We start from the raw sequence: 12,673 nt of genomic DNA, 5'->3' as shown, positions 1-12,673 counted from the left end.
CTGGCCCATAGAAGACAGAGGGTGGTAGTAGATGGAAAGTATTCAGCCTGGAGCTCGGTGACCAGTGGTGTTCCGCAGGGATCTGTTCTGGGACCTCTGCTCTTCGTGATTTTTATAAATGACTTGGATGAGGAAGTGGAAGGCTGGGTTAGCAAGTTTGCCGATGACACGAAGGTTGCTGGAGTTGTGGATAGTGTGGAAGGCTGTTGTAGGTTGCAACAGGACATTGACAGGATGCAGAGTTGGGCTGAGAAGTGGCAGATGGAGTTCAACCTGGAAAAGTGTGAAGTGATTCATTTTGGAAGGTCGAATTTGAATGCAGAATACAGGCTTAAAGACAGGATTCTTGGTAGTGTGGAGGAACAGAGGGATCTTGGGGTCCATGTCTATAGATCGCTCAAAGTTGCCACCCAAGTTGATAGGGTTGTTAAGAAGGCGTATGGTGTGTTGGCTTTCATTAACAGGGGGATTGAGTTTAAGAGCCGCGAGGTTATGCTGCAGCTCTATAAAGCCCTGGTTAGACCACACTTGGAATATTGTGTTCAGTTCTGGTCGCCTCATTATAGGAAGGATGTGGAAGCTTTAGAGAGGGTGCAGAGGAGATTTACCAGGATGCTGCCTGGACTGGAGGGCATGTCCTACGAAGAAAGATTGAGGGAGCTGGGGCTTTTCTCATTGGAGCGAAGAAGGATGAGAGGTGACTTGATAGAGGTGTACAAGATGATGAGAGGCATAGATAGAGTGGATAGCCAGAGACTTTTTCCCAGGGTGAAAAGGGCTATCACCAGGGGGCATAATTTTAAGGTGATTGGAGGAAGGTTTCGGGGAGATGTCAGAGGTAGGTTCTTTACACAGAGAGTGGTGGGTGCATGGAATGCGCTGCCAGCGGTGGTAGTAGAAGCAGATACATTAGGGGCATTTAAGCGACTCTTGTATAGGTACATGGATGATAGTAGAATGAAGCGTAGGTAGTTAGTTTGATCTTAGAGTGGGTTAAAGGTTCGGCACAACATCGTGGGCCGAAGGGCCTATACTGTGCTGTACTGTTCTATGTTCTATGCATGGGTCTCTGCCAGGTGCTCCGGTTTCCTCCCACAGCCAAAGACTTGCAGGTTGATAGGTAAATTGGCCATTGTAAATGGTGGGGATGTGGTAGGGAATATGGGATTAACGTAGGATTAGTATAAATGGGTGGTTGTTGGTCAGCACAGACTCGGTGGGCTGAAAGGCCTGTTTCAGAGCTGTATCTCTCTACGGCTCTATTTTAGTTTGTTTCAACATTCAATTTTTTTTTTTACCATGTGCCCAGCCACTCCTTTTTTTCATGTTAGTGCTTTTGGCTAGGGCTTTCATTGTTCTGTCATTTAACACCCTCTCTGCTCTAACGCTTTGTATTTCACCACACCATTAACACACTTTTTGCCTTTGCCTCATGATCTCCTTGTCAGTTATTCCCTGTGACCCGCTGTCCTATCAACACTTTCCCTTTTGTTCTCTTTTTCCCCACCCCCACTTTATTTGCTTTCAACCTATTACATTTCTAACCTGTGCCAGTTCTGATGAAAGGTCACTGACCTCAAATGTTAACTCTGCTTCTCTCTGCACAGATGCTGCCAGACATGCTGAGTATTTCCAGCACTTTTTGTTTTTATTTCAGATTTCCAGCATCTGCAGTATTTTGCTTTTATTCAGGAGTGAAATTCCCAGGAACTCCTCTAATACATTCATTTGATGTTGGGAAAAGGGGGCATATCAGAAGATCCTCCAAAAACTCCACTTCTGGAAAATGGCTACACCAAAGAAACGGGGTGGAATCTTTGATTCTGCCCAGCATTTCAGCCACTGGTGGCTAATCAGCCCCTCGGTGACACGGGTGATCATCTGCTGTACATGTGTGATATCTGCATCATGATCAGGTGTCTCGCAGGTGACTCTCTGTTCTGCATCTATGTCTGTAAGTGTACAGATTATACTTAAAGTTGATTAGTCACCAGGATCCGATGGCTCAGCATCCACGGACGCTGAGAGAAGTAAGGACAGGAGGCACTGGCCATAATCTTCCAATCCTTCTTAGATATAGAGGTGGTGTCAGAGGGCTGGAGAATTGCAAAAGTTACACCCTTGTACAAAAAGGATCTAAGGATAAGCCCTGAAACTAAAGGCCAGTCAGTTTAACCTTGGAGATGGGAAAGCTTTTAGAAACGATAATCTTGGACAAAATTTAACAGTCACTTGGACAAGTGTGGATTAATTAAGGAAAGCCAACATGGATTTGTTAAAGGCAAATCTTGTTTAACTAACTTGATTGAATTTTTTGACGAAGTAACAAAAGAGGGTTGATGAGGGTGATGTGATTGATGTGGTGAATATGGACTGCCAGAAGGCTTTGATAAAATTCCACATAATAGGCTTGACAGCAAACTTGAGGCCTATGGAATAAAAGGTGCAGCAGTGGCATGGATACGAAGTTGGCTGAATGACAGAAAACAGAAAGCAACAGTCAACGGTTGTTTTTCAGACTGGGGGAAGGCACACAGTGGCATGGTCTCAATGGACCGAATGGCCTCCTGTGCTGTAATGACTCTCTGACCGTGGTGTTCCCCAGGGGTCAGTATTACCACTACTCCTTTTCTTGATCTATATTAATGACCTAGAGGTGGGCATAGACGACATAATTTCAAAATGTGCAGATGATACAAAACTGGAAAGTAATGTGAACTGTGAGGAGGGTAGTGAGAAACGTCAAGAGGGACATAGAAGGACTGGTGGAATGGGTGGATACGTGGCAGATAAATTTAATGCAGAGAAATGTGAAGTGATAGATTTTGGTAGGAAGAATGAGGAAAAGCGATACAAAATAAAGGATACAATTCTAAAGGGGGTGCAGCAGCAGAGGGACCTGAGGGGGTATATGTGCACAAATCATTGACGGTGGCAGGGTAGGTCGAGAAAGTGGTTAAGAGGGATCCTGAGCTTTATAAATCGAGGCATAGAGTACAAAAGCAAAGAAGTTATGATGAACTTTTATAAAACACTGGATTCAGTCTCAACAGGATTCCAATTCTGGGCGCTGCACTTAGGAAGCATGTGAAGGCTTTAGAGAGGATCCAGAAAAGATGTACAAGCATGTTTCCAGGGATGAGAGACTTCAGTTATGAGGATAGATTGGAAAAGCTGGGGTAATTCTCCTTAAAGAGGAGAAAATTGAGAGGAGATTTGATAGAGGTGTTCAAAATCATGAGGGATCTGGAGAGAGTAGATCGAGAGAAACTGTTCCCATTGGTGGAAGGGTCGAGAACCAGGGGACACTGATTTAAAATGATTGGCAAAAGAACCAAAGGTGAGATAAGAAAACTTTTTTTTTTAAATCGCAGTGAGTGGTTAGGATCTGGAATGCACTGCCTTAGAGTGTGGTGGAGGCAGATTCAATTATAGCTTTCAAAAGGGAACTGGATAAGCACCTGAAGATAAACAACTTGCAGGGCTACAGGGACAGGGTGGAAGAGTGGGACGAACTGAATTGGTCTTAGAGAGCAGGCACCGACACGACAAACTAAATGGCCTCCTTCTGTGCTGTTACCATTCCATGATTCTATGATCCTAGGTTGGAGTGCAGACTCATGGAACTCAGCACTGGTGAATGCAAGTTTTAACATGTTTCAGTTAGTTAATAAAAAGGTGATACTTTTCTTAAACACCTGGCTTCCACGACACTCTAAAGAGGTGTATGCACACTCTCTGCTTCACAACCCACTGTCTAAAAAAAAAACTCTTCTTCCTTCACTATTTTGCTGAGGATCTTAAATTTATGACTCCCAACCAGTGGAAATAAGATGTGTTTCAGAAACACAGAGGAAATGTTCACAAATCTATTTCAAATGTAACTACACTCAGTCAAAGCCATACAATGCCACTTCCATGGAACAGTTGGACTTTTGGTGACAGGTTCTTCGAGATCCTCAGATGGCTGAGGGCTAAAGGCAATATGTAAATGTCTCCCTACCTGAGGTCTAATCTGTGCTTTACACTGAGTGAGCTGGGCAGTGGCTATGGTACTACAATTAATCTCAGCATCGCTGGGTGCTGGACTACACCCTTACTGCAGGGGCAGAATGAGGGACAGAGTGAAACCTCCAGCCATGTGGACAAGGCACCAGTGAGTGACTGGCACCTTGAATCTGTGTCCAGCAAACAAGAGGTTAGAGCGGGGGAATTAGAGGGGAAGAGAAATGTACCTTTTCTTCATGTAACCACTCGCCAAGTGATTTAACCGAGTTCCAATGACTATACTCATGGCTGTAATCCTGCACGAGTAATCCAGAAACCTATAAATAAGAGAACAAGAGATTATTCCAAACACTTAGTGCTCATCTGTCTGTTGCATTCTATAGTGAATTCATGTGCTCATCGCTGTTAGTGCTTTCCATTTCAGAGACCCATAATAAGCAATCACCATCCCCCACTCCCCCCAACCCCCACCCACCCTAATGGCATATATTAGATACAGAGTAAAACTCTTTCAATACTCTCCCATCAAACACTCCCATGGCAGGTACAGCACAGGGTTATATACAAAGTAAAGCTCCCTCTACACTGTCCGATCAAACCTCCCAGGGCTTGGGCACTTGGATGGCACAAATCCTCTCATTCGTCCAACCAGTAGATGTCCCTTTGCTTACAGAAGACATATACAAAAGGCATCACATAAACACTTGAGAGCAAGAAATCACCAAAGGTTTTAACATTGGACTCCTAACAAAGAGAGGAACAATGAGTTTCCGTGCCTGGAGATTGTAGAAGAAAGGGGGAGTTCATGATTCGTATTGTTCCCTTTCCATTCCTTATCTCCTTATTCACTCAGATAGTGCAGAACTTTGGTCTAACATACTGCACTCTCTTCACAGGTGAAACTCTGTTTTTCCTGCAAGTATGCTACATACCCTACCCTTTTTCTGCTCCTCTCAGCACCCAAAAGCAGGAGGCGATGGCACCCAAGCAAGCTGCTCACAGCACCCACATCTGAAGCCATTGCAGGATTCAGCTTGGGAAGAGTCAGTTAATGAGTTTCAGAAGGGATCCCTTGGAGAAGAACGAGTGAGAATCAGCTGGGACAAGTGGAATTGCAGGACGTACTAAACAAGCCCCTGCAGCTGCTGAGCTCAGGATATAGACCTCACAGGGCCTGCCCATCAATGTCCTTTAATTCAGCCTCAACATTTCACAAAGTAACTGGACAGCACACCACTCCTGGGGACATCTATAGATACTCCACAAACTACATCCATGTAATGGCCTTCTGAATGAGCTGAAGACCACCACAGAGAAATTGGCCACTGCAGCTGAGGTCCCACCGACCAACACCACACGCATGGTATGACTAGGATTCTTCAGGGCTTGAACTCCAATTTACACAAGTTTCAACAACCGCATCACTGTTTACCAGTTTTTTTCTCACACAGACCTCTAGCTATGCTGAAGAAAGTGGCACCATCTTTTCACCTGACACTCCATCAATATCCCCCAGCCACCCGATACATAGAACACAGACAGATACCCAAACACCTACTAACCCAACAAAGAGTCTGGCACCTTAAAGAGAGCCATTGACACCAGCAGCCATCCATCCTATGTCCTTCTCTAATTGGGGAAAACAAGCAGAAGTATTAAATGAAACAAGCTGAAAAACCCTGCACTATATGTTTTAAATGTTGGGTTGACAGATCCTACAATCTTTCCTGAGGATTCTTTGCTACAAGGCAGATAAAGGTTGCTGGAAGATTGCATGGGTGTGTGGCTGAGCAAAGGTTCTGTGTGGAAATGACTTGTGCTTGAAGGTGTTAAGGCACTTAAAAGATTTGAGCTATTCGGCCCAACGGCGGCACAGTGGCGCAGTGGTTAGCACTGCAGCCTCACAGCTCCAGCGACCCGGGTTCAATTCTGGGTACTGCCTGTGTGGAGTTTGCAAGTTCTCCCTGTGTCTGCATGGGTTTTCTCCAGTGCTCCGGTTTCCTCCCACAAGCCAAAAGACTTGCAGGTTGGTAGATAAATTGGCCATTATAAATTGCCCCTAGTATTGGTAGGTGGTAGGGAAATATAGGGACAGGTGGGGATGTGGTAGGAATATGGGATTAGTGTAGGATTAGTATATATGGGTGGTTGATGGTCGGCACAGACTCGGTGGGCCGAAGGGCCTGTTTCAGTGCTGCATCTCTAAAAAAAAAAATGGCTTCTGCAGATGGAACTGATCGATGCAATGGCAAATTTGGGCTTATCTTCTCCCTCTGATTGCAGCTGCTTTTCCTCTCCTGCCTGGTCCATGGCTGCATCCATTTGCAAGACTAAGTTTTTCAGGACACAGCAAGTTCCAGTGATCGAGTACACCATGACTGGGCTGTACTGCAGCACATCTGTATTACATAAGCATGCACTGAAGGTTGGAAATGTGGCACAATACAATTGTTTAGAAATGCCTGCCGAATAAAAGCTAACGTAGCTGCAACCATCAGTCCCCGAGAGAGTTTCCTGGTCCTCAGAGTGGCTCGTAGCTCCCAAATCTGGCTGCAGGTGATGGTAGCTTCTATTCTGACTTCTTGACTCATGGCTTATCCGAACATGCTTGAAGTGTGCCTCGAACACACGGATGCCAGCACAAGGATCATTGGCCCTTGTGTCATGAACTGCGAGGATCTAGGCTCAAACAAAACTATTTCCAACCCCACCATTCTCATAACCATAGACTGATTACTGTAAGTAGTCCTTCTCCAGCCCCTCTATCATGCACCACCAAGCGTTTCACTAATTTCTCCATCACATTGAATACAGTAACTAGTGTTCCTCTAACTCCCCTATTCCCAAACTATGGTAACAACTTCAATCGCCATTTTATGTGACAGGTTTTCCCTTTAACAGCAAATAAATGAGTTTGATCATATGTTTCAATACCTTAGTGGTAATCATATTTATTCAGTGGATCAATATACCTGCCCTCTTATCATATACCCTAATCAAATATCAAATATGCTAACAGACATTACCTGGATAAATTCAGATTCTACGTATTTCATTAACCCCAATTCATCCAATTTCTTCGTATCTGGGACCCCATAGTTTCCTGCCATGGGGGATGTGAGAGCCAGAATCTGTCCTCTATAGCTTGGGTCTGTCAAGGTCTCAGGGTAGCTAAAAAAATAAAAATTTAAAGCTCAAACTCAACAGAAGAAACGTCTCAAGTACCTTCACATTGTAAGTATTTCAAAGAGCAATTTTTAATTTCGGTAAGTTTTTTTTTTCTTCATTCATGGGATGTGGGCGTCACTGGCTAGGCCAGCATTTATTGCCCATCCCAGTTGCCCTTGAGAAGGTGGTGATGAGTTGCCTTCTTGAACCGCTGCAGTCCATGTGGGGTAGCTACACCCACAGTGCTGTTAGGAAGGGAGTTCCAGGATTTTGACCCAGCGACATTGAAGGAACAGTGATGTAGTTCCAAGTCAGGATAGTGTGTGACTTGGACAGGAACTTGCAGGTGGTAATGTTCTCATGCATCTGCTGCTCTTGTCCTTCGAGGCGGTAGAGGTCGCGGGTTTGGAAGGTGCTGTCTAAGGAGCTTTGGTGCATTGCTACTTTGTAAGGTTGCTATTTTGTAAGATTGTATGGTGTAGTATGTGAGGAGCAGCCCCTTTGTACCCTTGTCAACCAAACATCCCATGACAGCATGGGTGAGGACAAGGACCACTGATCTTCCACTGCTATGCAACTTATGCCTTCAAGGAGCTGGTAGTGCACACCAGCTGGCACACCCTGGGTCCTCTCCTCGGCTGGCATGCTAGACTAAGTGAGGGGAAACAGAAACTTCACAAGATACTGTACAAGGAGCATCACCCTTTTCAAGTACATGAAGCCTGGACTGGTAGCTGAGGTACAAGAACTCACCACTCAGAGTCAATGGCTCAGAAGAGGCAACAGAAAAATGTGAGACACATCTAGGGCAGAGTCATGAGGACACATGGCCAGTCACCTTGGAAGAGTCAGGGTACTCACCAAATATTCACCCATAGTTAGTCATGGAATCTAGTATAAACATTGGTCGCGATGTAGGCAGGACCAGGCCTCTGCAGAGAGGTCTACTGTAAATAGGAACAGGGAAGAAGAGGGCTTGCTAGGAAGTAGGAATAGCCAGGTGAATAACAAGGGCAGCCCAAACTCAGAAGAAAGGCTACAATCTGATGATGCTAGTCTCAAACCCCCAGACAAGAACTCTTGAAAATCGGAACGTGGAATGTGAGGACACTCTGGTAGAGTGGTAAAACAGACAACTGCATAAAAGAGACGTTAAGACTCAACATCGACATTTTAGGATAGGCAGAAGTTTGAAGGACGGAATCTGGGAAAATAGATAAAGGAAAGCAGGTGATGATCTACTCAGATGGTAGAGAACACAAGAATATTGGAATAATGATAACAAAGAAGGTAGCAAGAACAATGCAGGGATATTTATCAATATCAAAGAGAGTGATTACAGAAAAATTGAAAGGAAAACCAATGAACATTGTGTGTTTACTACTGTATGGGCCCACGCAGGATCACAGTGATGAAGAAGTGGAAGTATTCTATGAGGAGGTGCAAAATGCATTGAAGCATGTGAAGAGTGGAGACAGCTTGATAGTCATGGGTGATTTGAACACAAAAGTTGACAGAGAGAGGCATGGAAACGTGGTAGGAGCTTATGGACTCGGAACGAAGAATAGCAGAGGTGAACGAACGCCTGTAACAGTAATGTGAGGAAAACTACTTGGTCATCTTGAATACACTCTTCAAACAACATCCAAGATGACTGTACATCTGGAAGAGTCCAGGAGATGGTCACAGAAATAAAACAGATTTTCTGATGATCAATGAAAGATACAAGAACAGCATCAGGAAAGCCTTCACTTACCCAGGTGCAGACATCAATTCAGATCACTGCAATAGGGTAATAATAGTAGGGGATTTCAACTTCCCCAATATCAACTGGGATAGTCCGAGTGCAAAAGGCTTAAAGGGGGCAGAATTCCTAAAATGCATACAGGAGAGCTTTTTGAGCCAGTACGTAGAAAGTCCTACAACAGAAGGGGCAGTACTGGACCTAATCCTAGGGAATGAAGCCGGACAAGTGGTAGAAGTGTCAGTGGGGGAGCATTTCGGGGATAAGTGACCATAACTCCAAGATTTAAGGTAGTTATGGAAAAGGACAAAAATGGACTGGATATAAAGGTACTGAATTGAAGGAAGTTAGTTAGAATTGAAGGAGCAGCTACTTGTAGAAAAGTACACATCAGACCAGTGAGAGTCATTCAAAGAGGAAATAGTGAGAGTTCAGAGCCAACATGTACCGTAAAGGTGAAGGGTAGGACCAACAAGTCCAGGGAACCCTGGTTGCCAAGGGATACAGAAGATTGGATCAGGAAAAAAAAGGAGGCTTATGGCAGATTCAGAGCACTGAAAATAGCACAGGGACTAGAGAAGTATAGAAAGTACTTACAAAAGGTACTTACAAAAGTAATTAGGAGAGCGAAGAGGGGACATGAAAAAACACTGGTGGGCAAGATAAAGGAAAATCCTAAGGTATTTTATAAGTATATTAAGGACAAGAGGAAAACCAGGGAAAGTGTAGGGTCCATTAGGGATCAAAGTGGCAATCTGTGTGTGGAGCCGGAGGACATAGGTGAGGGTTTGAATGATTACTTTTCATCTGTGTTCACTATGGAGAAGGACAATGTAGATGTAGTGATCAGGGAGGGGGATTTTGATATACTTGAACATATTAGCATTGAAAGGGAGGAAGTATCAGCTGTTTTAGCAGGCTTAAAAGTGGATAAATCCCCAGGCCCAGATGAGATGTATCCCAGGCTGTTATGTGAGGTAATAGAGGAGATAGCAGGGGCTCTGACACAAATTTTCAAATCCTCTCTGGCCACAGGAGAGGTACCAGAGGACTGGAGGACAGCGAGTGTGGTACCATTATTCAAGAAGGGTAACAGGGATAAACCAGTTAATTACAGGCCGGTGAGTCTAACATCAGTGGTAGGGAAACTATTGGAAAAGATTCTGAAGGACAGGATTAATCTCCACTTGAAAAGGCAGGGATTAATCAGGGATAGTCAGCATGGCTTTGTCAGGGGGTGATCGTGTCTAACTAACTTGATTGAATTTTTCGAGGAGGTGACTAGATGTGTAGATGAGAGTAAAGCAGTTGATGTAGTCTACATGGACTTCAGCATGGCTTTTGATAAGGTCCCACATGGGAGATTGGTTAAGAAGGTAAGAGCCCATGGGAGCAAGGGTAATTTGGCAAATTGGATCCAACATTGGCTCAGTGGCAGGAGGCAGAGGGTGATGGTCAAGGGTTGTTTTTGTGATTGGAAGCCTATGACCAGTGGTGTACTGCAGGGATCAGTGCTGGGACCCTTACTGTTTGTAATGTACATTAATGATTTAGACGTGAATATAGGAGGTATGATCAGTAAGTTCACAGATGACACGAAAATTGGTGGTGTCGTAAATAATGAGGAGGAAAGCCTTAGATTGCAGGACGATGTAGATGGGCTGGTAAGATGGGCAGAGCAGTGGCAAATGGAATTTAATCCTGAGAAGTGTGAGTTGATGCATTTTGGGAGAACTAACAAGGCAAGGCAATATACAATGGATGGTAGGACCCTCGGAAGTACAGAGGGTCAGAGGGACCTTGGTGTACTTGTCCATAGATCACTGAAGGCAGCAGCACAGGTAGATAAGGTGGTTAGGAAGGCATATGGGATACTTGCCTTTATTAGCCGAGGCATAGAATATAAGAGCAGGGAGGTTATGATGGAACTGTATAAAACGCTAGTTAGGCCACAGTTGGAATACTGTGTACAGTTCTGGGTGCCACGCTATAGGAAGGATGTGATTGCACTAGAGAGGGTGCAGAGGAGATTCACCAGGATGTTGCCTGGGCTGGAGCATTTCAGAGAGACTGAAAAGGCTAGGGTTGTTTTCCTTAGAGCAGAAAAGGTTAAGGGGGGATATGATTGAGGTATACAAAATTATGAGGGGCATTGATAGGTTAGATAGGAAGAAATTTTATCCCTTAGTGGAGGGGTCAATAACTAGGGGGCATAGATTTAGGGTAAGGGGCAGGAGGTTTAGAGGGGATTTGAGGAAAAAAAATTTTACCCAGAAGGTGGTTGGAATCTGGAACACACTGCCTGAAGAGGTGGTAGAGGCAGGAACCCTCACAACATTTAAGAAGTATTTAGATGAGCACTTGAAACGCCATAACATACAAGGCTACGGGCCAAGTGCTGGAAAATGGGATTAGAATTAATTAATAATGAATAGTACTGAAGGCCTGTGCTCCAGAACTTGCCGCGCCCCTAGCCAAGCTGTTCCAGTATAGTTACAACACTGGCATCTACCCGGCAAAGTGGAAAATTGCCCAGGTCTGTCCTGTACACAAAAAGCAGGACAAGTCCAACCCGGCCAATTACCACCCCATCAGTCTACTCTCAATCATCAGCAAAGTGATGGAAGGTGTCATCAACAGTGCCATCAAACAGCACTTGCTTACCAATAACCTGCTCAGTGATACCCAGTTTGGGTTCCGACAGGGCCACTCAGCACCTGACCTTATTACAGCCTTGGTTCAAACATGGACAAAAAAGCTGAACTCAAGAGGTGAGGTGAGAGTGACTGCCCTTGACATCAAGGCAGCATTTGACTGAGTATGGCATCAAGGAGCCCTAGCAGAACTGGGGAGTCAATGGGAATCAGGGAGAAAACTCTCTGCTGGTTAGAGTCATACCTAGCGCAAAGGAAGATGGTTGTGGCTGTTGGAGGTCAATCATCTGACCTCCAGGACATCACTGCAGGAGTTCCTCAGGGTAGTGTCCTAGGCCCAACCATCTTCAGCTGCTTCATCAATGACCTTCCTTCAATCAAAATGACAGAAGTGGGGATGTTCGCTGATGATTGCACAATGTTCAGCACCATTCGCTACTCCTCAAATACTGAAGCAGTCCGTGTAGAAATGCAGCAAAACCTGGACAATATCCAGGCTTGGGCTGATGTGTGGTGCAAATGTTACTTGCCACTTAAGTGCCAGGCAATGACCATCTCCAACAAGAGAGAATCTAACCATCGCCCCTTGACATTCAATGGCATTACAATTGCTGAATCCCCCACTATCAACATCCTAGGGGCTACCATTGACCAGAAACTGAACTGGAGTAGCCATATATATATATGGGGCTACAAGAGCAGGTCAGAGGCTAGGAATCCTGAGGTGAGTAACTCACCTCCTGAGTCCCCAAAGCCTGTACATCATCTACAAGGCACAAGTCAGGAGTGTGATGGAATACTCTCCACTTGCCTGGATGGGTGCAGCTCCAACAACATTCAAGAAGCTCGACACCATCCAGGACAAAGCAGCCCGCTTGATTGGCACACCATCCACAAATATTCACTCCCTCCACCACTGACGCACAGTGGCAGCAGTGTGTACCATCTACAGGATGCACTGCAGCAACGCACCAAGGCTCCTTAGACAACACCTTCCAAACCTGCGAACTCTACCACCTCAAAGGACAAGAGCAGCAGTTGCTTGGGAACATCACCACCTGCAAGTTCCCTTCCAAGTCACACACCATCCTGACTTGGA

At 45.0% G+C, this 12,673-nt stretch overlaps 1 protein-coding gene across 1 annotated transcript in view; it reads right to left on the bottom strand.

Moving 5' to 3' along the window:
• cps1 (carbamoyl-phosphate synthase 1, mitochondrial) overlaps nt 1-12,673 on the bottom strand; it is a 260,110-nt gene that overhangs the window by 207,473 nt on the left and 39,964 nt on the right. The window contains exons 3-4 of the mRNA XM_068036228.1: nt 7,035-7,179; nt 4,236-4,325 (exon numbers count right to left, since the gene is read on the bottom strand). Coding sequence (XP_067892329.1) covers nt 4,236-4,325; nt 7,035-7,179 — 235 coding nt within the window. The remainder of the gene's footprint in view (nt 1-4,235; nt 4,326-7,034; nt 7,180-12,673) is intronic.

This window comes from Heterodontus francisci, chromosome 7 (genome assembly GCF_036365525.1).
Source record: "Heterodontus francisci isolate sHetFra1 chromosome 7, sHetFra1.hap1, whole genome shotgun sequence".
Lineage (NCBI taxonomy): Eukaryota > Metazoa > Chordata > Chondrichthyes > Heterodontiformes > Heterodontidae > Heterodontus > Heterodontus francisci.
The sequence above is the reverse complement of the archived record's forward strand: the minus strand, read 5'-3'. Positions and strand labels throughout refer to the sequence as shown.